At 59.1% G+C, this 22,094-nt stretch overlaps 1 protein-coding gene across 4 annotated transcripts in view; it reads left to right on the forward strand.

Moving 5' to 3' along the window:
- PTPRF (protein tyrosine phosphatase receptor type F) overlaps positions 1–22,094 on the forward strand; it is a 422,531-nt gene that overhangs the window by 331,108 nt on the left and 69,329 nt on the right. For all 4 annotated transcript variants that reach the window (XM_090047886.1, XM_090047883.1, XM_090047885.1 and 1 more), the window contains 2 exons: positions 4,064–4,174; positions 20,640–20,909. In XM_090047886.1, the coding sequence (XP_089904012.1) occupies positions 4,064–4,174; positions 20,640–20,909 (381 nt within the window). The remainder of the gene's footprint in view (positions 1–4,063; positions 4,175–20,639; positions 20,910–22,094) is intronic.

The following is a 22,094-nucleotide window of genomic DNA, read 5'->3' on the forward strand; positions in this document are numbered from 1 at the left end:
GCCTATGCCCCCTCCTGCCGATGCAGCCTTCCCGAGGGACCGCCACTCGGCCCGCCTGAGAGGCTCCCCGTGGGGGGCCGGCAGGACGAGGCTCCGCTTTGGCGTCCGCATATCCGCGTACCTAGCTTGCCGTGCCCGGTTTTGACATCAGCAGCTCTGCTGAAGAGGCAGCGGGCCGCGCAGGCTGCTCTCCCCAGGCCTCTAACACCAAGGTGGTAGCTGGGGCAGCTCTAATCCTGCGAACCCGTCCCGCCCGTTGGAGCACTCGCTGCCTGCAGCGGGTGGCCCTGCACATGCCCTTGCTTCGACCGAGCCCTCGAGTGTGGCACCGGCCGAGCAGGGATGCAGGGTCTGGGATGCTGGCACTTTCAAGGCAGTTGCATAATCATGTCAGGGCTGCTAATGTGACTGCCCGGTGGCCGGGCGCAGTGGAGCTGAGTGCCGAGCAGCGGTGCCGCGGCTCCTGAGCTCATCCTGCTGTGCAGGCAAGTGCAGGTGCAGCCAGGCACCTGCCCGCTGCTGCGTGGGGCTGCCTGGTGCCTCTGAGCATGCAGCAAGCTTGTGCACTCAGGGAGTCCGTGCGCAGGAGCTGGCACAGCTAATGTACGATCGCTTCCTGTGCAGACAGACCCGACTGTAGCTGGGTTTATGGGCTGGGTCGCAGCGCAGTCTCCAAAGGCAAGTCAGCCTCATTAGCCCGTGTTGCACAAACCACATGCAGGTCGTGCTGCCAGGGAGTGGCAGAGCTGCGCAGAACCGGGGTCTGCAGGTTCCCTGCCAGTGCCTCTCGTCAGGATGGCGAAGGATGGAGGAGAAGAGAACGACCCCGTTTTCCGGGCAGCAAGCAGGCAGTTGGGCAGCTGATGAGTGGCTTGTTTGACAACTGTGCAGCGAATCCACCCAGCTGGGAAGAGCCGGCTGGGCTTGCCACCGCTCTGACACGTCAGGGGCCCCAGCTGTAGAGACGGGAGCTCTCGGTGCCCTTTTTGCCCTCTCCTGAGGCAGGTTGGACTATCCTCCGTTGCGTGTTCTCGTCTTGTCCGAGCCAGGCTTTGCTTTCCGAAATGGGGAGCCTCCCAGCCCTGCCCCGGCGAGGTGCTGTCACCGCCAGGGAGCTTCCCTGCATCCTCCGCCTCCGCTCTCCTTTCCTTATCTCCCGTCTGATGATGGCAGCCCAGCCCTGAGCTCCTTGTTTCACACAGATAATTCCTCCAGGTTATCTGCGCTCAGCAGATAGCTGTAAGAAAGTGCATCTCCCAGGATCTGTCACTTCACTTAGCTTCCCCACAAGGAAGGCTCCCTCCAGCCCTGCCACTTGCTGCCAGCGTCGCAGTGGGACAGCTTCCTGCTCGTTCTCGTTAGCTGAAGGCTCGTCTAGCGACAATTCCTTTTGGTGGCCGTGGGAATCTCCCCTATGGCATGGGTGGGAGGCTTCCTCTAGCTCTCTGCACCCCCTGGGTCACCGCAGACATGGTTACTTCCACGCTGTGCCCGTGGGCAGCACTGCAGCAGCACCCGTAACCCCGCTGGGCATCACTGCATGCCCCAGGGCAGTGTGTAGACCTGGTGCAGAAGCACGACGTGGGCTGATGGAGCAGCTTGGGAGCCCAGCCCCGGCCGCACAGCTGGGCGCTGCTGGCAACGAGCGCTTTGTCTGCAGCAGTCCTTATTGCACGTGCCTGCCAGTGCCATTGGCCCTCATTTTCTTGTCCCTCTGCCTCCTGCTAACTTTGACCTTGGGCTCTCGAGGTAGAGCTGCACCCATCGCTCATCCAGGCAGCAGTTAGGAGCGTAAGCAGGAAGGGTGTGACCCCCCAAGTGCACTTACCGGGCAGGAAGCAGGGGTGCCCCTTCTGCGCAGAGCTCACTGGGCTCTGATGTGACCCCATCCCACCTGCAGGCAGTGGTGCTTGCAGCCTGGCTTAGCTGGCTCGGGGCTCTTGCCGGGGTGATAATCCACCCAGGTTCCTCCACGTTCACCGGGAAAGAACTCGAGCAGCGAAAGTGTCGTGGACCGCATCCAAGGAGGCCCCACGACGCGGGGCGGCGAGACCCTGCTGTGCCCACTGAGTCACGGACGGAGCCTAAGAGGGCGCAGGTGAGGCAGAACCCCCCCCGACTGCCGGTGCTGCTGGCCAGGGCCCAGATCCCCCAGGGAGGCGGTGAGAGACCCGTCATGCCGCACGCACGGATGGGATCGGACAGGACACGTGTTGGCTTGCAGCAGGGAGCAGGCCCGCGCCGGCCCCTGGGGATGCACTCGATAACCTAATGGGTCTTTCCCGTCGCTCGGTTCTGTGATTCTTTCCAGCTTGTCAGCTCCGAGAAGCTCCCTGCCGCTCTGCTGCCTGTCATGTCGCTGTCTGCTGGAAGATGTTTTTCACTGCAAGCCTGTGGAAATTTGACCTTCCTCCTGAATTAAGCAGTAATGCACTGCAGAGCGCTGGGCTGCGGCTGCCCAGAGATCAGCGCAGCTCGGGAAGCGCGCAGCGCCGGCGGTTAGCGCATTGAGAGATTGCTGCAAGCAAGTCGTCTCTGCCCGGCCGCCGCCTCGTTCTGAGCCCCAGCGCCACAACAAGGCGGGCTCTGTACATCATTTTTATTATACAGCAGAACTCGGCGAAGTTCATTTTTTCCCTGTGACATATAGACTTACATTACCGTCTCCATTTATCCTTCTAAATAATGTAGGTGGCGGCGGGTGCGTCGCATTAGTTTTTCTTCTGATGATATGAAAAACAGAGTTTGACCTCCGCAGCTTGACCTGGGGAGCAGGGAGAAGGCAATTTCCTCAGCTATTCAGAGCGCTGCTCTCGCCCGTTGTTTTGAACCGTGGCGAATGGGAATGAGTTCAAATCCGTACAAGCAAAGGGGTTAACGTTTCCTTTTTGCTCAGGCATGTGGGTTGCAAGCAGAGTTCCCCTCTGACAAACAGCCCTCGCCAGAAGCAGCTGAGAACTTGGTAGGGTTTTAAAAAGGATTTCCTTCTTGCCACGGGAAAGCAGGCCGAACCGTAGCAAGAGCCGTGCCTGGATGTCTGCCCCGAGCACTGGCTGCTTGCTTGTTATTCTTGTCACCGCCTGGATTCTGCTTTTCTTGCCTTGCTTCACCTCTTCCCTTTTAGGCTCCGTGTGCAGCCCACTTCAGCCAGGTTTAGGTCCCATCTGTGCTAAGCAGGGAGCAGGGTTACCTGCCAGGGGGCCGGCCCATGATAAAACACAGCTGCTCAGCCCAGCATACGTGCAGGCTTGCTCACTTTTGCCTAGCACGGCTCTCACTGGATGCTGGGGTTGCGGCTTGGGGTCGTACCGCCAGGGCAGAGGGAAGACGACACCTTTGCCCTGGGAGCTCGCAGCCTGCCGGAGGTTGAGAGCCCTGGTCCAGGAGTGGGGCAGCAAGGAGCAGGGTGAAGGAGGGCAAAAGGAGATGGGCTCAGGCAAAGGGTCCAGGGTGTGGGAGTGCATGCGCGGTGCAGCACAACAGTCTGTGTGCAGCAGACTGTCTGTTTTGCTGTTTCAAGTTGTACTGTATATAATCGGGCGTGAGGGGACAGAGATGTGGCTCCCGGGGCACGGGGCAGGGCGAGGGGAATTGAACTGGCGGAGCGGGGGGGACGAGGCTCTCAAAGTGACCGACGCACGTCCCTTACACGGCCTAAGCAGCAGGCAGCTGCAGGCCGGCTGCGTTTCACTCGGCTGCTTGGACTGGGAGAAAGCTGATGGTGGAAGACTGGTAGGGGCTTCCTCGGGCAGGGCCCTCTTCCAGGCAGCGTGGGAGGGTATGTTGTTCCCTTGCTGCTGCAGTGCGTTTCCGTACCTGTGTCCTCGGAAATGCATGGAGAACTGGTTGTCCTGTGTAGGTGGGGACACAAACAGCCCTGCCGGCCGCGGGTGCCCTGTGGTTGCATGTAGGTACTGCCAAGGGGCCAGGGAGCAACATTTCACCATGCGCTTATCTGGGAAAGCTGCTGGAAGAGTGGGGTGCACTCTCCCTTCTCGCCCAGAGAAGTTGTCGGGGTTCACTTGCTATGACCTGAGCTGTCTGTCATCTTGTTTGTGTCCAGGGGCTCTGCAGATAGAGAACAGCGAGGAGTCGGACCAAGGCAAATACGAGTGCGTCGCAACCAACAGCGCAGGAACCCGTTACTCTGCCCCAGCTAACCTTTACGTCCGAGGTAAGAGCCCCTTCTCTCTGCGGGTCACTCTCCCGGTCTGGAGCTGCGTGGCTTTGCAGAGAGAGAGTGCGTGGCCCCATCTTCATGCCCTGATCATGCGTTGTGAATCGTGTGACTCCAGCGGTGGTTTGCTCGAGATTGAATCCAGACACACCTTTGAATAATTCTGGGTTTGGCTCCAGTTTGCAACGTCTCAAATCCCATCCTTGCCAGCTTGGCAGGGCGCTGCTGTTCTCACAGAGCTGAATTAAGAGAAGAATGCTCTTTCCCTCGCTTTCAAAGTTGAGTTTCTTAACTGTGTGCTCCAGTGGTTTAATTGAGGGGGTGGTTTCATTTCTTTTCTGCATGGCGAAGGATGGAATAAGTGGCATTCTCCTCCTGAGCTAGAGCTGCTCAGTTGCAAGGGAGCGAGTATTTAGACATGTGCTTTGGAGTGGGTGTCCTTAAAGATAAAGAGCAGGGCAGCTTTGAGGACTTGTCTTGGTCAATCATGTGTCTGCTGCAAGGAGAGTTTCCATGGGCATGAAAGATTCCCACTAAGAACCTGCTTCAAATTAGCCACTATTCTTGAGAAGAAAAGACTTCCTAATGTCTCCTGTTTTCTCTCTGAGAAGCTATTATTTTCAGAATACAGAAAATGGCCAGGTTTTATGGCAGATTTTTGTCTCTTGCCAAATTCCTTTGTTCTAAATGCAGTCGTTTGGCTCCTGGGTCTGGAGGGAGGCAGGGGAGGGCTCAGGCAGCAGGTGAACGGTCTGTTCAGCTCCCGCGGGGGGCACGTGTGTGACCAGAGCAATCGGGACTGGGACCCCTCCAAGCTGCAGCGGAGTTTGCCAGAGGGAGGAGAAATGGGATGTTGGTGCGATGCCCCCTGAGGCTCGGGCAGCTGTGTACAGCAAACCTCATTTTGCATGGTGACTCGAACCTGCCAGCTGTCTGCAGATGAAATCTCATCTGCATTCCTCTCTCTCCTTTAAGGAAAAACCCCAGCCAGTGTTGGGGGATGCGAGTGCGTCGGGTAGCGTGAACACAGGACACAAGAATGGTAAACTTGAGTGCGGTGCATTTGCTCCTAGGTGCAGCTTCTGGCGTGGTGCTCTGTTCTGTGCTTGTTTGGGGGGATGCTCTTTCATTTTGCAGCATAATTAGGAGTATCAGCATCCGGGGAAGGCTGAAGTATCAAATTAAACGTGTGCAGAAGATGAAGCTGTAGCTGTGCAGCGGAATCGCTCATCTCACTCTCACAATGTAATTATGGATGATTTTAAACTCCCGGCATTCTTGTGAATTCATTTTTCAGGCGAGCTCTAGTCAAACCCATCCCCAGGTTGTCACTTCACACCCTGAGGGAGAGGATGTTCATTTGAATTTATCACTTTGGATGCTGTTGCAAAAACTTTTGTGGCTACTTAGCCTTCCTGTCACAATATTGTGAGTGATTTTCCTTCCCAGCATGAATGCAGGTCCATCCCCGAGACAGACCACGTGTTTTGTAGAAATACAACGGCAAGTACAGCTTGCAGGCCACTTTTTTCCTGAACCTAGCAGCTTCCAGGGATGGAGAAACCTCAGCCGAAATCTTCCTGGTTTCCTATGCGTGTGTGTTCCTTCTCAATTTAGCAAGAAGAATCCCTTAGACCATGAGCGACGCCCTGAGCTGCCATGTGTGGCTTGCCACGTGCAAGGGGCTCCCAGATCTATTTGCACCGGGCATGAGCGTGGCGCTCAGACATGGGTGAGGGGATCCTGAGGCCTGGCAGGGAGAACGTGTTCCTGGAGCAGCGCTTTGTCCGGTTCCTGTTAACCATCACTTTCCCTTATGCATGCATGTTGAACAAGCCTCTCTTTACTGCACGTAGTCTTCACAGTGTCACTCGCCAGCCTGCGTGATCCTGATGATGCCCTGCAGCATACAAAAGACAGGGTACTCCGTAAATTGTCACCCGGTGAAATTCCCCATGCAGGGTGGGTCCTCAGCCCCGTTTACAGCTGTGGCATCTGATATCTGGTGCTGTACAAAACCAAATATTGGATCTTTAATAGGTTGGTTAATGATTCCAGGAGCCACCTGAACCACGGTCCATAGTTTCTATCTGTATCAAACCTGGGATAACGTCTCCTTGTCTCTCGGGAGAGGATGCGGAGCAAAAAGAATCCCCTTCCCCAGCCGCGCTTCAGCGCAGCGTTGTTGGTAGCTAGAAGGATCAGTAACTTTCTGTGGGGTCCTTGGAAAGTGCCTGTGTCTTCGCTGGAGAAGACATTAATTAATGCTAAATTACAGTGGAATTAAGCGTTCCATATACACCACCACCGTTTGATGGTTTCATAACGATTGACCTTATTACAGCGAATACCCAAGGAATTAGCCACTTACTGGGAAGTGTGGCTGAGCCTTGCTTCTGTTGTAGCTTTATGAGCAGTGGTATTAATTTCCATCCAGCCCAGCTCTCGGGGGTGCTGCAGCCTGCTCTCGTCGAGAGCCCATTGTTTCTGTAATAGTTCAAACGTTTGTTTGTCGCCTGACTTCTGGGGCTTGTGTTTCTGATTGTTTCCTCCCCTTTCCGGCCCCCCAGGTAATCCTGTGCGGGAAGGCAGTGTGACAAAGCCCCGGCTCATTTGCATCTTTATCACACTCAGGCACCGACAAAGGGAGATTCTGGGCGCAGGGAGCGAGGATCCAAGCGCTGCTCAGCCCTTCCCTCTCAGTGCGAGAGCAGAGCGGGCTACTCCGCTGTGCCTTGTCTCTGCCTGCCCTCCAGAGCCAGCCCTGCTGCACAGATGGACTTCATTAAAAGTTAAAGTGTTCCTGCACAGGGGATTTGTAAAGGAAATGGATGCCTTTTCCTTCAAGCGACGATTTTCAGCGTGCTAAGCGTGCTGAAAAGCAGCCCTCGAAAGCGTTCTGCTTCTCAGCGACAGGCCCACCCGCCTGCAAACAAAGAGTGCTTCGCTGCGGGGGTGGCGGGGCTTCGTCCCGGCGGGGCTGGCAGGGGGCTCTGGAGCAGGACGAGACAAGCCGGGGGCAGCGGGACGGCGGTGGGAGTGCTGGGCCCTGGAGACCGGGTGTAGGGTGACCGGGGGCACCGGCTGGTGCAGCCCTTTCCGTCCTGACTCTCGCTGCCCCAAGCCCTGGTTTGCTCCCTGGAGGGCCCAGCCGTCCCATGACTGGGACTTGTGAGGTGGAGCAGAGCTGCTGACTGAATCGGGGTCAGGAGCTCTGCCGAAACGCAGGAAGACCCTTTTCCTGCCTCAGAGCGGTATGGGTTGCAGAGCTGGGAGCAAACGTGGCAGCAGGGCATGCACGGGGTCCAGGCCTCACAGAGCTTTCCCTCCCCTCTGCCTTGCACAAAGGCTGGTGCCACCCTTGTTGGGCTTTGCACCCTCGTGCCCACAGAGACGGTGCTGTACGTGTCCCCAGGGAAATGCCACAGCTGCCTCCAGAGCAAGTAACTTGGTACTGCCGCCTGTTACGAGGGCGTGCTGTGATGGAGCGGTTTGGCTGGGTGACGTCCAGCCCACGTCCTTTGTGACATGTTGCTGCTCGGACCCGCGCAGCAAGGGAGGTGCAGGAGCTCAGGGCTGGCACCGTTCCCCTCCTGCCCCCCGAGGATGCTGCTTGCTGGGTATTCTGCCGAAACCTGCATGCAACTTGTAAAAAAAGAGGCAACTTCAGAGGGAGGCATCCCTGCAAAATTATAAGCCAGTAAATATGAACAGTGCCATTACAATAAATGCATATTTTCATTTTCTGCCTTGTAAAAGGCCAGGCTGGTATTTAACTTGGTGGGAGGAGAGTCCTCCTGTGGGACTGAGACGTCCTCTGCCAAACTGCACCCGAGAGCCAAGGCAAACCAAACAAAATGAGGGATACGAGTTGCTCCGGTCCCAATGGCAGGAGCGGGGCTGGCACCTCCAGGTGTTTGGCCAGGGACTCTGGGGCCAGCTGGACGGCGGCCTGGCAGAGGAAGCCGTTCGTGTCTGGAAGGGCCGAGCACGCTGTGGGTCCCGTACAACACGTGCTAACAAACCCAAGTGCAGCAGCAGCAGCAGGGCTCAAGGCTTTAAAAGGCCCCTCTCCATTTATCTTGCATTACAATAGCTAAAAGAGCAGCAGCAATCAAAGGCAGGGGCTTCACCTGTGGGGCAGTGAAAGCGGAGGGCATTGCTCAGACCATGGGTGAGCAAAGCGGTGGGTGCTTGCAAGGCAGGGACGATAGGGAAATGGCTGTGGTAGAAAATGATGCTGTGCCCACACCTGAAGCTGGAGCTGCGTGGACCCAGAGGGGCCTGGAGCGGGTGAAGGTCTGGCACAAGTCGGGTGCGGGCTGGGGCTGGGCAGCCCAAGCTAGATGGCTTGTGCATTGCCCCAGGGGATCGGGGCGTGGATGCATCTTGCTGCCGCGTGCGACACCGAGCTAGGAGACCTGCCGGAGAGGCTGTGGAGTAGCCAGAAATGAGGGGTAGGTAAGAGGAGCTGGAGCCCTGCACCTGTGGGCATGGCACCGAACGGGCCAAAGACTAGAAACGGTCCACAGCCCTCCAGGTGAGACGCCCCACACGGCTTGCTGCACAAGAATAATTGCAGTCATCGCAGTTAAATAGGGAGCAGCGCCCTGCCTCTTCCCTGCTGTCCCCCACCCCAAGATGGCTCAGTCCTTCAGAGAAGCCGGCTCAGTGAGCCTCACCATTTAGTACTCTCTGCAAAGCCCTTTGAAGGTGAGAAGTGCAGGATGGGGCCAAGGCTGGTTATTTATAAAACGGGCTTTATGAAGACCTTGGACTCTGACTGGCGGCTAGCCAGATGTGCACTGCAGCGGCACAGATCAGGGCTGGCTCGCTCTTCTCCAGCCTCGTGCCCTATGCAGCACAAGACCCCCGCGCCCCTGTGCACTCCATGCCCCCCGCGCATGCGCCGCAGGTCGGTCGGTGCCAGTGTGAGAGTCCTGTTTGTCCCTGCCCGGTGCTGCCCACGTGTCCATCGCTGGCATCTGGACAGCCTCTGCGTGTCTTGCTGAGGAGAGAAGGGCCTTGCTCTGTTCACCTGGGGCAAAGATTTCCCCTGCCCCTGAGAAATGCAAAGCCGCAAGCTGCAGTGAAAGTCTGGGGGGCCGGCGTAACCCCGGCCTCCCTGTCTTGTGGAGCGGGGGGTCCTGCCCGGCTCCCAGCACGCTGCCAGCCCTCGGCAGCCAGATTGCAGGCACTGACCTGCCTTGTAGGGAAGTGTTTGCTGCCCAGAGGTGCCAGGGCCGCATGAGCCTGCTCCTTCGAGCGCCTGGACGCGCGCTCAGCCCGGTGCGGCCCCTCTGCATGAGAGCGCAGACTCGCGCGGGCCCCACATCATCCTGTCTGCAGCGAGCCGCTGCGGTCAGAATATTGCTGGTGCTGCATTAATTGAGTCTTTGCGTGGAAGGGTAAAAGCCGGACTGAATCAGCATGGGAGTTTCTGTGTTCAGAGCGCTGGAGCCATCTGACAGTCGGTGCAGCTCTGACACGGCCTTCATCCTCACGCTGCGGCAGTGCAACCCCCCCAGCTGCTCCCAGCGCCACCGGACCGAAAGGGAAGGCAAACAGGCCGGCGTCCCTGGATCTTGGCACAAGAGGGGTTAGTCGGGCTGTTTCAGGCCCTGGCGTGCCAGGCTGGGACCGCTCTTGCTGTCACTGCCCCCATCCCGCTGTCGAGTTGGAAAAACACAGCGAAAATCTCGTGGGCAAGACACGGTTCTTCAGTACCGGAGTGACAGGGCTCGAGAACGGGAGATAAGGGGGCTGTGAGCGAGACCTGGAAGGGAGCAGACTTTCCATTCGGTGCTATCAGCCTTTGCAGAGATAAAGCAGCAGCAGCAGCAACAATTTAAATATTAGCTAAAGGAAGGAGGAGAGGGAGGTTTCTGTCCAGGGGCTTCCTCTCCTGCTCGCCATTGGAAAACAGCCTGCCGCTGGTGTTTATTTCCTATAATCCATTAATGTAACGAGAAAATAAGAGATAATCCACCAATTAGCGACAAATAGCAGGGCCCAAACTTGGGCTCGTCAGTAATCTGTTTGAATTAGCGTGTTTCACATGTGTCCCTTCACCTCTCCAGCTGTAATCTGAAGTGCAAACACGTCTGGGGAAGCCGCTGCCAGGGCAGCCTGCCTTCCAGACGTGCAGACGGCGTCCGCAGCCCATCAGCTGCACGTGGGCGGCCGGCGCGGGGACAGCCCCGGTTCCAGCCCGCCGGGCGTCTGGCGCCCTCCCAGCTGCTTGTCAGGGGGTGCAGACGCCCTGGCAAGGGGGGAGACCGGCCCCGACTCACGGGGGGATGAGGGGAGATTGCATAGCTGCACGGAGATGCACCTCGCGGAGGGCTCCCTGTCGCCATTCGTTGTGCACCGTGGCCAGGCGCGTGGCTCATGAGGCCGGCTTGTCGATAAGAGCTCCCCAGGGCCTGACTCGGTCACCGCCTGCTACCCGTGGTGGGACCGTTTCCCCATCCTCCCCAGGACTGGCCTCGTGTCCCAGCGTTGTGGCCATGCCCCTGCGTCCCAGGAAAGCACAGCCACTCCACCGGGAGGAGCCAGGCCGGTCTGACCCCTCGCCTCCTGCAAACGCTGCTGCCTCCAGCCTCGCGCCGCAGGCAGGGTGGCAAAGGAACTGCCCAGCACAAAACAGGCCGAAGGGAGCGCGGGTCTTGAATTTGGCCGGTGTGGCCTGGCTGGACCCGGTCCTCCGAGGCTGGGTGCGTGAAAGCGATGGCTATGTTGCTCCCCTCTCCGGCCTCTGCACTGCCCCATCCGGGCTGGTCAACACCCTGCCCTCTCGCCGCCGGCCCAGGCGGACTGTCCTGAGCACCAATTAAAGCCACATGCCGTTAATCCATTCGCAGCATCTCGGCAAGTCCCCCGCCCCGCGCTGCCCTTCCCTCGCCAGCAAAACGTGAGGCGTCAGCAGTCTCTAACCATGCCAGCTGCTTTCTTGTAGCCCCCTCGGCGAGAGTTCGATTACCGCCACGATGCCGCAGGTCTCTGGCGGGAGTGAAGTCATCGCTTCGCCAGAAACACGATCTCCCTTCTCCCCGGGGAGCGCGCAACTAACCGTTTACTGTCTCTCCTGCAGGAGCCACACCTGGGGCCTCCGGGGTCACTCCGTTTTCCGTCGGCAATACTTCTACTCCACCTTTCCCTTGCAGCACCGGGCACCGGCGCGGCCCCGAGCCAGCACGTGTCTGTCTGTTGTCTAATCTCTCTCCTACGTTTAGCAATTTGTTTGAAGAGGGGGAGCCGCGCTCCTTGGTGAAGCCTGTCCGCTCCCAGCAGGGACATTTCCTTCATGCTCCCGAGTGCTGCTCTGTGTGTCCATGCTCCCCCGACGTGTGGTCAGTGGGTTTACAGTGCCTTTGCCCCCGTGCCTATGGTCAGAGTGGGAGCATGCGGGGCGCGGCCCCGCCGTGCCGTGAGGTCCTGTGCTCTGTTTGTTGTCCGTGTGCACGTGTCCGTGCTGCTGACCCGTGCCCTGCTGCGCAGGGCTGCCCCCAAAGCACGCTCCATGGCTGTGTGTGCGAGGTGTGTGCCCCCTGCCCTGTCTCCCCCAGTCTGGATGAGCTGGAGAGGCCAGAACAGGGCGCGGTGGCGGGCGTGCGCTTGCCTGGTGTGCGGTGGCGTGTGTGCACTGTGGGGAGTCCTGACTGACCTCTCTAGTCTTGTCTTGTTGTTTCAGTGGTGTGCGGACAGATGAAGCCTGGCCTGTTTTTACTCTCTGTGTTTTTCCTTGTCTTTTTTTATTCCCTCCTCATCTTCATCGCACTCTGCCATCAAACAAACCAAACTTTCATCTCTCAGATCAGCGAGAAGGTTGGTCCTTTTCACTTCTTATCCATCTACAGTACGCCACGTCAGATGGGACTTTTCCAGTAGGGAGAGGGGAGCCAGCCCCGGAAGGGGCAGAGGCCCTGCAGACCCTGGCTCCCTGCCGGGCACGGCCTTGGCGTGCCTGATGAAACCTGCTTCCTGTTTGCTGTGATTCTGGTGATGGCATTGCTACACTGCTTGCATGCCTTTGTTGCTTGAGATAAAATGCACAGACTGCACCTGCATGCACAGCGCCATCCAGGGATCCCTTTCCTTCGTTCCAGCGGGTGCCGTGGGGGGAAGTGCATGCTCCTGGATGTGGGCTCCTGCCTTTACCTGTTGCACTAGGCTCGACGCTGATCACTCTGACGGCAGGAGATCAAGGTGCCAGTGGGGGCTTGATCCCAACAGTCTCCCTCTGTCACTTGGGGAGCTATGGGGCGAGAGCCGTGCTCCCTCCTTTCACTTGGGTTTTTCACAAGGGGAAACTTGCTTTCGGTCACAGCTGCAAACAGAGACTTGAAACAAGGTGGGGCAGGGGGCTGGACTGGGGCTTGGGTACCTCTGTGGCAGAGGCAGCTCTCTTGCCCTCCGCCATGCTCGCTCACTCATTCTCCAGGACTCGGAAACCTCTTTGCCCAGCCAGGAAAACAGGGTTCGCCTTTGCCTCCTTCCCCGGGGGCAGCTGGGTCTTAGCCTTGCCCTGGTGATGACTGGCCAGGCCCAGCAGCCACCCCAGTGATGACAGGACTCTGCCTTACCCTCCTCTCTGTCCTCCTGCAACCCCATTACCCCAGACAGCACATCAAGGACAAGGCACAGGGCAAGTCAGACCTATGAGGAAAGCTTGTCTGGCCCAGCAGGCCCCTGAGATGATGCGAAGCCCTTTGTCCAGGTTGCCCCGAGAGGCAGGCATTCAGCATGCTCCTGTGCACCCTTTGCCCTGGGAGTGCCGGAAGGGTGTCTTTCTGCAGCCCATTTGTCCCGTGGCACCAGTGCAGTTGCCCACCAGGCCCAAGCGAGCAGGGCAACAGCGTGAGGTGGAGACCTGCCCTCCAGGAGCAGGGCGTGGATCCGAGTCCCTCCTACCACTGGCTGGGTCGACCTTGCGATTGCCAGGGTGTGTCCCCAGGGTGTTGCAGCGCCTGCTGCAGGGAGGTCCCTTTGCACCCATTGCTGTCCCTGGGACATGCCTCCATTTAAGAGGCACCAAGGCCGGTTGCTTGTACGTTTGCTGCCCAAGAACAGCATTCTGAGAGGATGACAATTCCTGGGCCCAAGTCAGTCATGGGGCCAGTGGAGATGGAGAGGAAGGGAAGCCTGAAGCCGCCTCAGTTTACCTGAGTGTGAAGGTTGCTGAGATGGCTCAGAGAGGGCAAGACACATAAGGGCCTTGTAAGACGGTAATTTGGGGTGACTCCTAGAGCTCTTAATTCCTGGACTGTCCGCACAGTAACACCTTTAAGTGGCTTAAAGCACTCATTATGTGGCTCAATGTTACGCCACTTCAGGGCAGGATTATCTCTGATCCACACCACCCAGCTCCTGTTCCATTAACGTATGGCCACTCCCCACTGATGTGCCACTCAAGTTGACGTCCTCCACTATCCCAGGATGTAGTGGCCCCTGTCTCACCCTCCTGTTGGGTGAGCTCTCACCCCCAGCTGTTGAGTGGAGCGGCCGAGGGACTGGAGCTGCAGCTTTTCTATTTCTCCAGCCTCCAGCCCCTGGTCCAGGAATGGGGACACCCCACCAGTGCTGAGCCTGGCCCTACAAGGAGAGGCCACGGGACCTGAACCTGTTCAGCCTCCACAAGAGAAGGCTGAGGGGGATCTAGTGGCCTGTTACAAACTAGTCAGGGGGGACCAGTGGGGATTGGGGGAGTCCCCGTTCCCCCGAGCACGGCCAGGAGTGACCAGGAATAACGGTCACAAGCTGGCAGAGGGTAGGTTTAGGTTAGATAGCAGGAGGCGCAACTTCACGGTCAGGGCGGCTAGGATCTGGGACCAGCTTCCAAGAGAAGTGGTGCTGGCCCCTACCTGGGGGGTCTTTAAGAGGAAGTTAGATGCACATCTTGCCGGGGTCGTTTGACCCCAGTACTCTTTCCTGCCATGGCGGGGGGTCGGACTAGATGATCTGCTCAGGTCCCTTCCGACCCTACTAAGTATGAAACTATGAAACTGTAAGCTGGCGGCCACTGCTGTGGGGGCAAATATGGGTGGATCTGGTCTGCAAGCAAGGGGCTCTGCCGCTGTCTGTATGGATGCAGGAGCCAGTTGCAGGACGACTCCACTCCCAGCTGCAGAGCGAAGTCGTACTGCGTCTGTGGTGTGTCGTCCTCCTCTCTCCCTCCCTCCGACCTGGACCAGACAGTGCCGCCACCAGCCAGAAAGCTACAGCCCAGCTCTGGCTCTGGGTCAGGGGGACACACGCCACTGCAACCAGGCGCCAGCTGCTAATTCACAGAATCCTAGAAAACGAGGGCGGGAAGGGAGCTCAGGAGTCGCATCTAGCCCAGCCTCCTGCTCCAAGCAGGACCAGCCCCAACTGCATCATCCCAGCCAAGCTTTGTCTTAAAAACCTCCAGGGTGGAGACTCCACCACCGCTTGGGGCAGCCTGTTTCAGTGCTTCACCACCTTCCTGGTGAGAAGGATTTTCCTAATCTCCAACCTCAACTTCCCTTGCTGCAGCTTGAGCCCATTGCTCCTTGCCCTGTCATCTGCCCCCACTGCAGGGAGGTGAAGGCTGCTGTTCAATCCCCCTCGGTCCCTTCTTCTCCAGACTAAATCAGCCCAGTTCCCTCAGCCTCTCCTCACCAGTCTTGTCCCCCAAACCATTAACCAACAAATTCAATTTCTTGGGCTTTGCTTTGTTTTTTACTTCCATCCCCTCCCAGCCACCCTGCAGCAAGCGCAGCTTCGGCCTGCCCCACCAGCCTGGGGAGTTAGGCACTTTGCGTCCCGGCCTCGGCCTCGGGAGCACAGAAGGTCGGGCTGGGGGACTGCCCCACTCTCCAGGCCTCCAGCGGCGAGTCCTAGCTGTGCAGGTGCGGGACAGTCAGGAGGTTTCTAGACTGCGGGGGTGATGCTCCGGACCCCAGGCCGGCACTAGGGTATTTGCACTGCTCAGGGCATGTGTAACAAGGCCCGAGGACTCAGCCTTGTGCAGGGTGGCAGTGCCGCGGAGCTGGCTGGGGCCGAGCGAGTCAAGGCGAGCCCAGCTGGGAGGAGCAGAGGATTTCTCCTGCCCCACCAAAGATACCCACACGCACAAATATTTAATGTGAAGGCAGAAATTAGTTTCTAAATATTCCAATGGGATTTGCGGTGCTTATAATTTGTTTGGCACTGATAATTACATCTTACATTTTCCCAGCTTTACTTAAAACTGTGTACTGCTCACCCATGCATTTAATTATTGCTCTACGCCCGCAATGAGGTTATTTATTAAAGAGTTATTTTATCTTGATACAGTGGATCTTTTCTCTTATTCCCCTCCTTAATGTTGTGTTATTTTCATCAGAAAAATTTCAGAGAGTGAATGCAAATTGCAGAGCTCCACAGCCTGCCTCGCCCTTACTTTGCTATTAGTATGTCACTATGCTGAATGCTGATGCGTCTCCAGTGCTGCACCACTGTAATGATATATCCTCTTTTATATGTGGTTGTCAGCGCAAATAATTAGACCTAAAAGTTATAGCTGAAATATAATCCAAAAATGGCAAGGCCCTGTTTTGGAAATTGTCTATAAAATGTCAGCACTCAAGGATGCATTGGGAGCATAAATAGTACAGCATTGTTTGAGCACAAGATTAGACTGTAAATGCATTTTTTCTCGTTCCCATTTTTCCTCTCCTGCTGTTGATTCTGTCAATAGATTGTGAGGCTCCAGTAAGTACCTTTCCATTTGGAGACCTTGCGTAAAATGATAGCACAGGGAGAGATGAAAGGTGCCATGGCTGAGCAAACGGGCAGCCCGGCGATTGTGTTTCTAGGAGCATTGCTCTCAAATTCCTGACCCCGCCGCACGGCCGGTGAGGAGGAGAGCAGTCGCAGTATGGGCAGGAGGAAGGGCAATGGGGCAGCCCCATTCCTCGGGGCTGTCCTGTTCTCACGTTAGGAGTCTGGACACCCACGTTGCCCCACAGTCATCCCCTAGGGCCATGCTTTGCTCGGGCCCTGCAAACGGGCCTCGATTCAGCCCCGAGCGCCAGTGCCCAGAGCCCTTGCTATTGGACAGGCGGCAGAGAGGAGGGTAGGCACGGTGAGGCCACGCTCGCGTGGAACCAGAGACCTCAAGCAGCCGCTATCGCCCCAGCGGTGAACAGAGCCAGGCGGCCGGGGAATGCGCACGTCGATGCATGCTGAATTATTAACACTCCTCCAGCTCTCCTTCCTTGGCTGTGGTGTTGCCTGCTCCCTGGACGTGGGTCTGTGGCACGCTGGTCTCTCTCCCTCTCCTGTGGGAACCAAGGCCGTGGCTCACATTGCACTGTATTACTTACCACTTTGGGGTCTCACGTTACTTCCCTTCCCCAGCAGCGCTCTCCAAGGGGATGCTGGTGGCGTGGCTCAGCCTTGCACATCCCTCGTGTTGCCTGGCTGGGGATGAATGACAACGAATCCCATTTCTGACGGTCTGCTGGTTTGAATAAACCTCCGAGTTATACCATTGTCTGCTGAAATCATTTTAATATGTGCAGCAATTTTTCCCATGCTGTTCTTGCAGAACCTCCCAACCGCCGCCTTTGATCTTTATCCGCAAAGAAGATTAGGGGGGGAAAAATGGCAAATTCTCATCGAGGAAATGGTGCTAAGCATGGGGAGGGTGCACTGCTGTGAGGAACGAAGAGCAGCCACATGCGCACGGAGCTGCGGTGGCACCGTCGGCTGCGTGAGCCCCCGCGATTTGACTTGTAAATGGGACGAGGCTTTGGAAGATTGCCGCCGCTGGAAGGAGCTTCGCCGGTCTGCTTGATTAGTGGGCGCTGCCGGTAGGCCTGAGCCAGAGCCATTGGGGCTGGCAGGGCCCGCGAGATCTCCGCCAGCTACTGCTAATGCTGACTGACAGCCTCTTGCCTTGTCCCGCTGGACCAGCTGCGGAGAGAAGCTGCCAATTATCCCAGACTGATGTGCTGGTTTGTGCCGGAGCCCACCCCGTTTCTTCCCTTCCATACGCCCAGGGTGGGTTATAATCCCAGCCAGATGTGTAATCAAAGGCAGCGCCAAGCCTCCCTGGTTGAGAGACAAGGCCCTGCCTGTGCTCCCCACCTCTGGCGGCCGAGGAGCCGTACCTGGAGGGGCATGCCCCTCTCCACGCTGCTCAGGGCCTGTCTGAGCCCACCTCCGTGTCCCGCGCAGCGCTCGAACAAGAGGGAGCCAGCTCGTGGCCGTCCTGCGGCGATGTCAGGGAGACCGGCGCGGTCCATCAGAGCCAGCGGTGCAAGCAGCCCCGACCCCTCCGCAGCTGGGGTGGGAGCGCTGGCTCCCCGAGCCCAGCGACGCCTCACGGCCGATGCTGGCAGCTGCCCGTTCCTGGCACTGGCGAGCTCGGCGCTGCTTGGGCCCAGACACTTGCAGTCCCGGGCGGGTGTAGTCTACGTGGCTAGGGCAGGCAGAGAAGGGAGGCCCTTTTTTTCCTGGCTCCTCCGCAGAGCAATGCCAGGCCATGCTGTAGGGCAGTGGTTTGCAACCTTTTTTTCATTTGCAGACTCCCTAAAAATGGCAAATGGAGGTGCAGACCCCTCTGGATTGTGAGTGCGAATATTCACATCTGAATACAGTCTTCTTTCGCGAACCCGTTAGACATCGTCTGTGTCTGTGGACCTCCCGGTGTCTGCGGACCACAGGTTGAAAAGCGCTGCTGTAGGGCGTTCCCCTCGCAGGCGCGGATGTGGCGCCCGCTGGGCCACACTCAGACGGCGGTCGGCGTGCTTGGACAGGGCTGGGGTGGCCGTCCAGGCCCATTTTGGTGCTGGCATTGTGGTGAGAGGGGCCACGAAACTCAGCCCCTTCGAGCAACATGGTTACCGCCCAGCAGCGCCGGCATGAAGAAGGCAGGCAGCTCTGTCCATCACGTGCCGGCACGAGTCAGACCCTGTCTCCCTCCCCGCGAACCTGACGGGAGCGGCTGGCGACGGTCGGCAGCCAAACCGGCGCGGGGCCGTCCGGCCGCGGGCTCCGGAGGTGCGAGAAGCCGTCCCCTCGAGAAGGGAAGGACCTGGCGTGTGAGCGGGGAGCCGTCCCCAAGAAGGCTCTGGCCCAGCAGACGCGTGGCTGTGCTGCCAGCTGCCTCGACACCTCCACGGGGGATTTTGCAGCCCCGGGGGCTCCTGCGACTGCCGCCCCAGAAGAAGTTTGCCTGGAAGCCTTTTCCCATATTGCATTTGCATTTTCTTTGTCATTCATCCCTTTGCTAGGCACACGGGCGCCCATGCCTGCTATCCCGTGCCTCCGCCCTTTCTCCCCACTTCTGTAACCGGCAGCGGGAGGCTGGAGGTGCTCTCGATAACGCTTCACGGGAGGAACGGAGGCACTTATCACCAGATCCGCCAGCCGTGCCGTCTGCAAGCCCGGGCCTGACAGACTTCCTCGCTGCCGCAAAGAGAGCAGCCGAGGTTGCCGGGCCGGGGGCCGGTGCTGGGCCGTGGCGGGGAGGGCCAGGTGGCCGGCGGGCGATAGCCCTGCTCTCACAGGACCGGGGGATGGACGCTGCTCCTGCATGCCCGCTTGTGTCTGCCCTCCTGCATGGCGGGCGGTCACCCCTCTTCTTCCTCTCCCGTCTCGTGTCCGTGCACCTCCCTTGCTCTCCTCCCCCCCCGTCTCTGGCCCCCGGCGGCCTGTCCTGCCTGCCGCATGCTGCTGCGCCGCGCCGCCGCGATGTTTTGCTCTCCGCGCGTCCTTCCTCCGGGCACCGCGGGGAGAAGGGCGGGGGGCACGGGGGCCGGGGCCGGTCCCGGGACGGCTTCTGCCTGGAACGATTCGACGCCATGTTCATGGGACAGGGCCACCTGCCTCTTGATGAACGCCATCACGTTAACACCATTGCCATGTCCATTGAGTTACCTCGGTTATTCTCATGATGTGTAGACGCGAGTGCACTTTCAGTTCTGTCTTGTTCGGGGAGCGCTCCCCCGTCAGCCAGGTAACGCCTCGCTGGCAGTCACGCGCCAAGCTATTGATTTGAGATTTAATAATTGATTAAAAGAAACAACCAGCAAGACGTTGGATTTAGACATTAATACAAACCCAAAAAAGGCAAGTTCTCCTTCCCCCTGGCAGGGAAGGAGCTAATGAGGCCTGTTTTGTCACCAAGACGACGTGTAATACACACACGATGTTGACAGGATTGTCTAATTTATCACCCAGCCCTAGCTCTGTCGTACACGCTAGCATGGGGGTTTCTACGTGCAGTCTGCTCCTGCGAGCCTGGCGGTTTGGGGAAGAAGCATCAAAGAGCGATCCGCCTCGGGGCAGAGGCAGCTTGGCAGGTGTCGCTGCCGTGGCTGATGCACGGGCGCTGGAGAGGCGCCGGGGTGTGGGGGCGGCCAGGCCACGGCCCCCGCAGCGAGCGCCGCCCCCGCGCGAGGGACGCACGACCGCCGGACGCGCCCTCCCCGCAGGGCTCGGCCCCGCTCTTCGCTGCTCTGCCAGCCTCGCTCGCAGGGATCGCCAGGGCCAGGCGGTCGGCAGAGAGGGCTCCGCGGGAGCGTGCTCATCGCCTCCTGCAGAAGGGACCAGGACAGAGCGAGGCTTCAGGGCGAACAAACACGCGCCCGCAGCTGCCCTTTTTAACTACCGAGTAAAACGAGCATGCCCGGAGATTTACGGAGCCCGGTCGCTTCTTCGCCCCTGCTTAGATAGGCCCATAACGCTCGCCCCGAAGAGCGGGCCTCATCCCTCAGTGTCATTTTCCTGGCTGGAGCGCTTGCAGCTTCAGAGCATTATTGGAGCTGAGAGTTGCTTACAAATAAGTCTTGAATGAAATACCCGGCGAGGGATGAGAGGGAGAGAGGCCGTGCAGGGAAATCAGGAGAAATGCATCTCCCAAAGTGCCGCCACCGAGGTGGGGGGGCTCTGCCGCCCCGCGCGCTCCTGTCACAACGGATATGATCGCACATCTGTCAGCATTAGTTCTCCCCTGCCCAGCAAGGTGATCTGATCAGGCGCCGACAATGTCAGGCGCATCTGACTGGTTCGGGTTTTATTCCCCCTGAGCCGACAGCCCAGGTTCCCTTCTTGGGGAAATGCTGCTTTCTTCGGCGGGACCGTGCGGGCTCATTCAGCAGTGCCCCCCCGCCCCGCGGCCCCCCCGAGGTCTAGGGACTGGGGCCCTGGGCAGTGAGGCAACGGAGGGAGCAGGTCGTGCCCATGGCACGCTTTTCCTGGGCACTGGTCCGCGCTCGGGGCACGGTTGACACGGCCTCCACGCGGAGGGCCCGGCCCCCTCCCCGGTCCCTCGACAGGATGCGGGCGGGTGAGGGCAGAGCAGCGAACGGCGCTCACGCTCTGCTGTATCTATCCCCGCGGATAGATGCACGGGCCGTCGGTAGGGAGGCCGAGCCCCTCGCCCGCCCCGTGCAGCTGCACGCCGCCCCGCCGGTTCCCCGACCCTGCTAGCCGTCTCCTCTTGTTTCAGTGCGGCGAGTGGCCCCCCGCTTCTCCATCCCTCCGACCGACCACGAGGTGATGCCTGGGGGGAGCGTGAACCTCACGTGCGTGGCGGTGGGAGCCCCAATGCCCTACGTGAAGTGGATGGCCGGCCTGGAGGAGCTGACCAAGGAAGACGAGATGCCCGTCGGCCGCAACGTCCTGGAGCTGAACAACATCATGCACTCCGCCAACTATACCTGCGTGGCCATCTCCTCTCTGGGCATGATCGAAGCCACGGCCCAGATCGCCGTCAAAGGTAGTGCCCCGCATCCTGTCCCCACTCCCTGAGCAAAGCCCCGAGACGTCCCACGTGGGTCTGTCCCCTGCGTGACGGCACCCTGCGGTGGTCCCACAGCCCTCCCCCCTTCCCAGGAAGCCCCAGTCCAATTTCCACCTATTTTTCCTGCCATGATTTTGCAGTTTGCTCCAAAGGCCACTCTCCTCCCTGTGCAGGGGCAAGGGGAGAGCTGTGGCAGGCAGGCCAGTTAGCCCCAGGCCAAGTCCCTGGTGCCCCGAGGTGGGTCGCGGGGTCTGGGGGATCTGCTTTCTCCTGGGGAGTTCTGGCTCGTGTTTCCCGCTGGCAGGTCCTTGCCTGTGGGAGCAGCAGGTCGCTGGCCTTCCCTGAGCTCCCCCCAACCTGCAAGGGTTTGCGGGCTGCCCCGTGCCCCCTCTGCCGTCCCTCCTCCCCATCACGCTCCCAAACCTGGAGTGGGGCGTGGGGGACGCAGCCCCGGCACTGCACTCCAGGCGGGTTGCAGTGCACTGCAGGGCAGGGCTTGGGGCAGCACTGCCGCCTCGTCTCCAGGACCGCGGCACGCGGGTGCGCGCTGGCGAGGCCGAGCTCTCCGCTGCCACGCTGCAGGCCAGCCCTCTGCCTTCACGACTGTCCTGGCTGCGCTCCCTGCTGCCGGTTTCCTGTCCTTTGGCCCTACAGCGGCGTGCAGGAGAGGTCCCAGCCGCGTCCTGGCAGCACGGCTGAGGCCTCGGCCCCATCTCCTGCTGGCGCCCGGAGAGCCGGGAGTGTCGCTTCCCTCTGCCTGCAGGCAGACGTCCCGCAGATTCCCACAGACAGGTTATTCTTTGGCCCTGTCTGTTCTCACAGGCCCCGTCCTGCATCACTGTCACCTTGCAGCGCCGCGTCCCTGCTCAAACAAACCCGCAGAATTGAGACAGGGCCCCTTTGACCCGGGAGATTAACAGCCAATTCGCCTTCCCCAGATGCTGCTTGGAGAAGCCTGTTAACCCGGAGCTGCGTGCCGTTCGCTCTGCTCCGCTCCACGTGCCCGGCGCTCCCCTCCCTCCCCGGCTCTTCCCTTCCTGCAGCTCAGGGGGCTTGAGGGGCCTGTGTGAAGGGAGGAGCAGACCCTGGCCCTGGCCCTAGGACACCGTGAAGGGCTCTTTCACCCTCCCAAGACGGCCCGTCCCTGCTACCCCCAGCCCC

The sequence above is a fragment of the Crocodylus siamensis genome, chromosome 5 (genome assembly GCF_052110815.1).
Source record: "Crocodylus siamensis isolate JL-2025a chromosome 5, ASM5211081v1, whole genome shotgun sequence".
NCBI classification, from domain to species: Eukaryota; Metazoa; Chordata; order Crocodylia; family Crocodylidae; genus Crocodylus; species Crocodylus siamensis.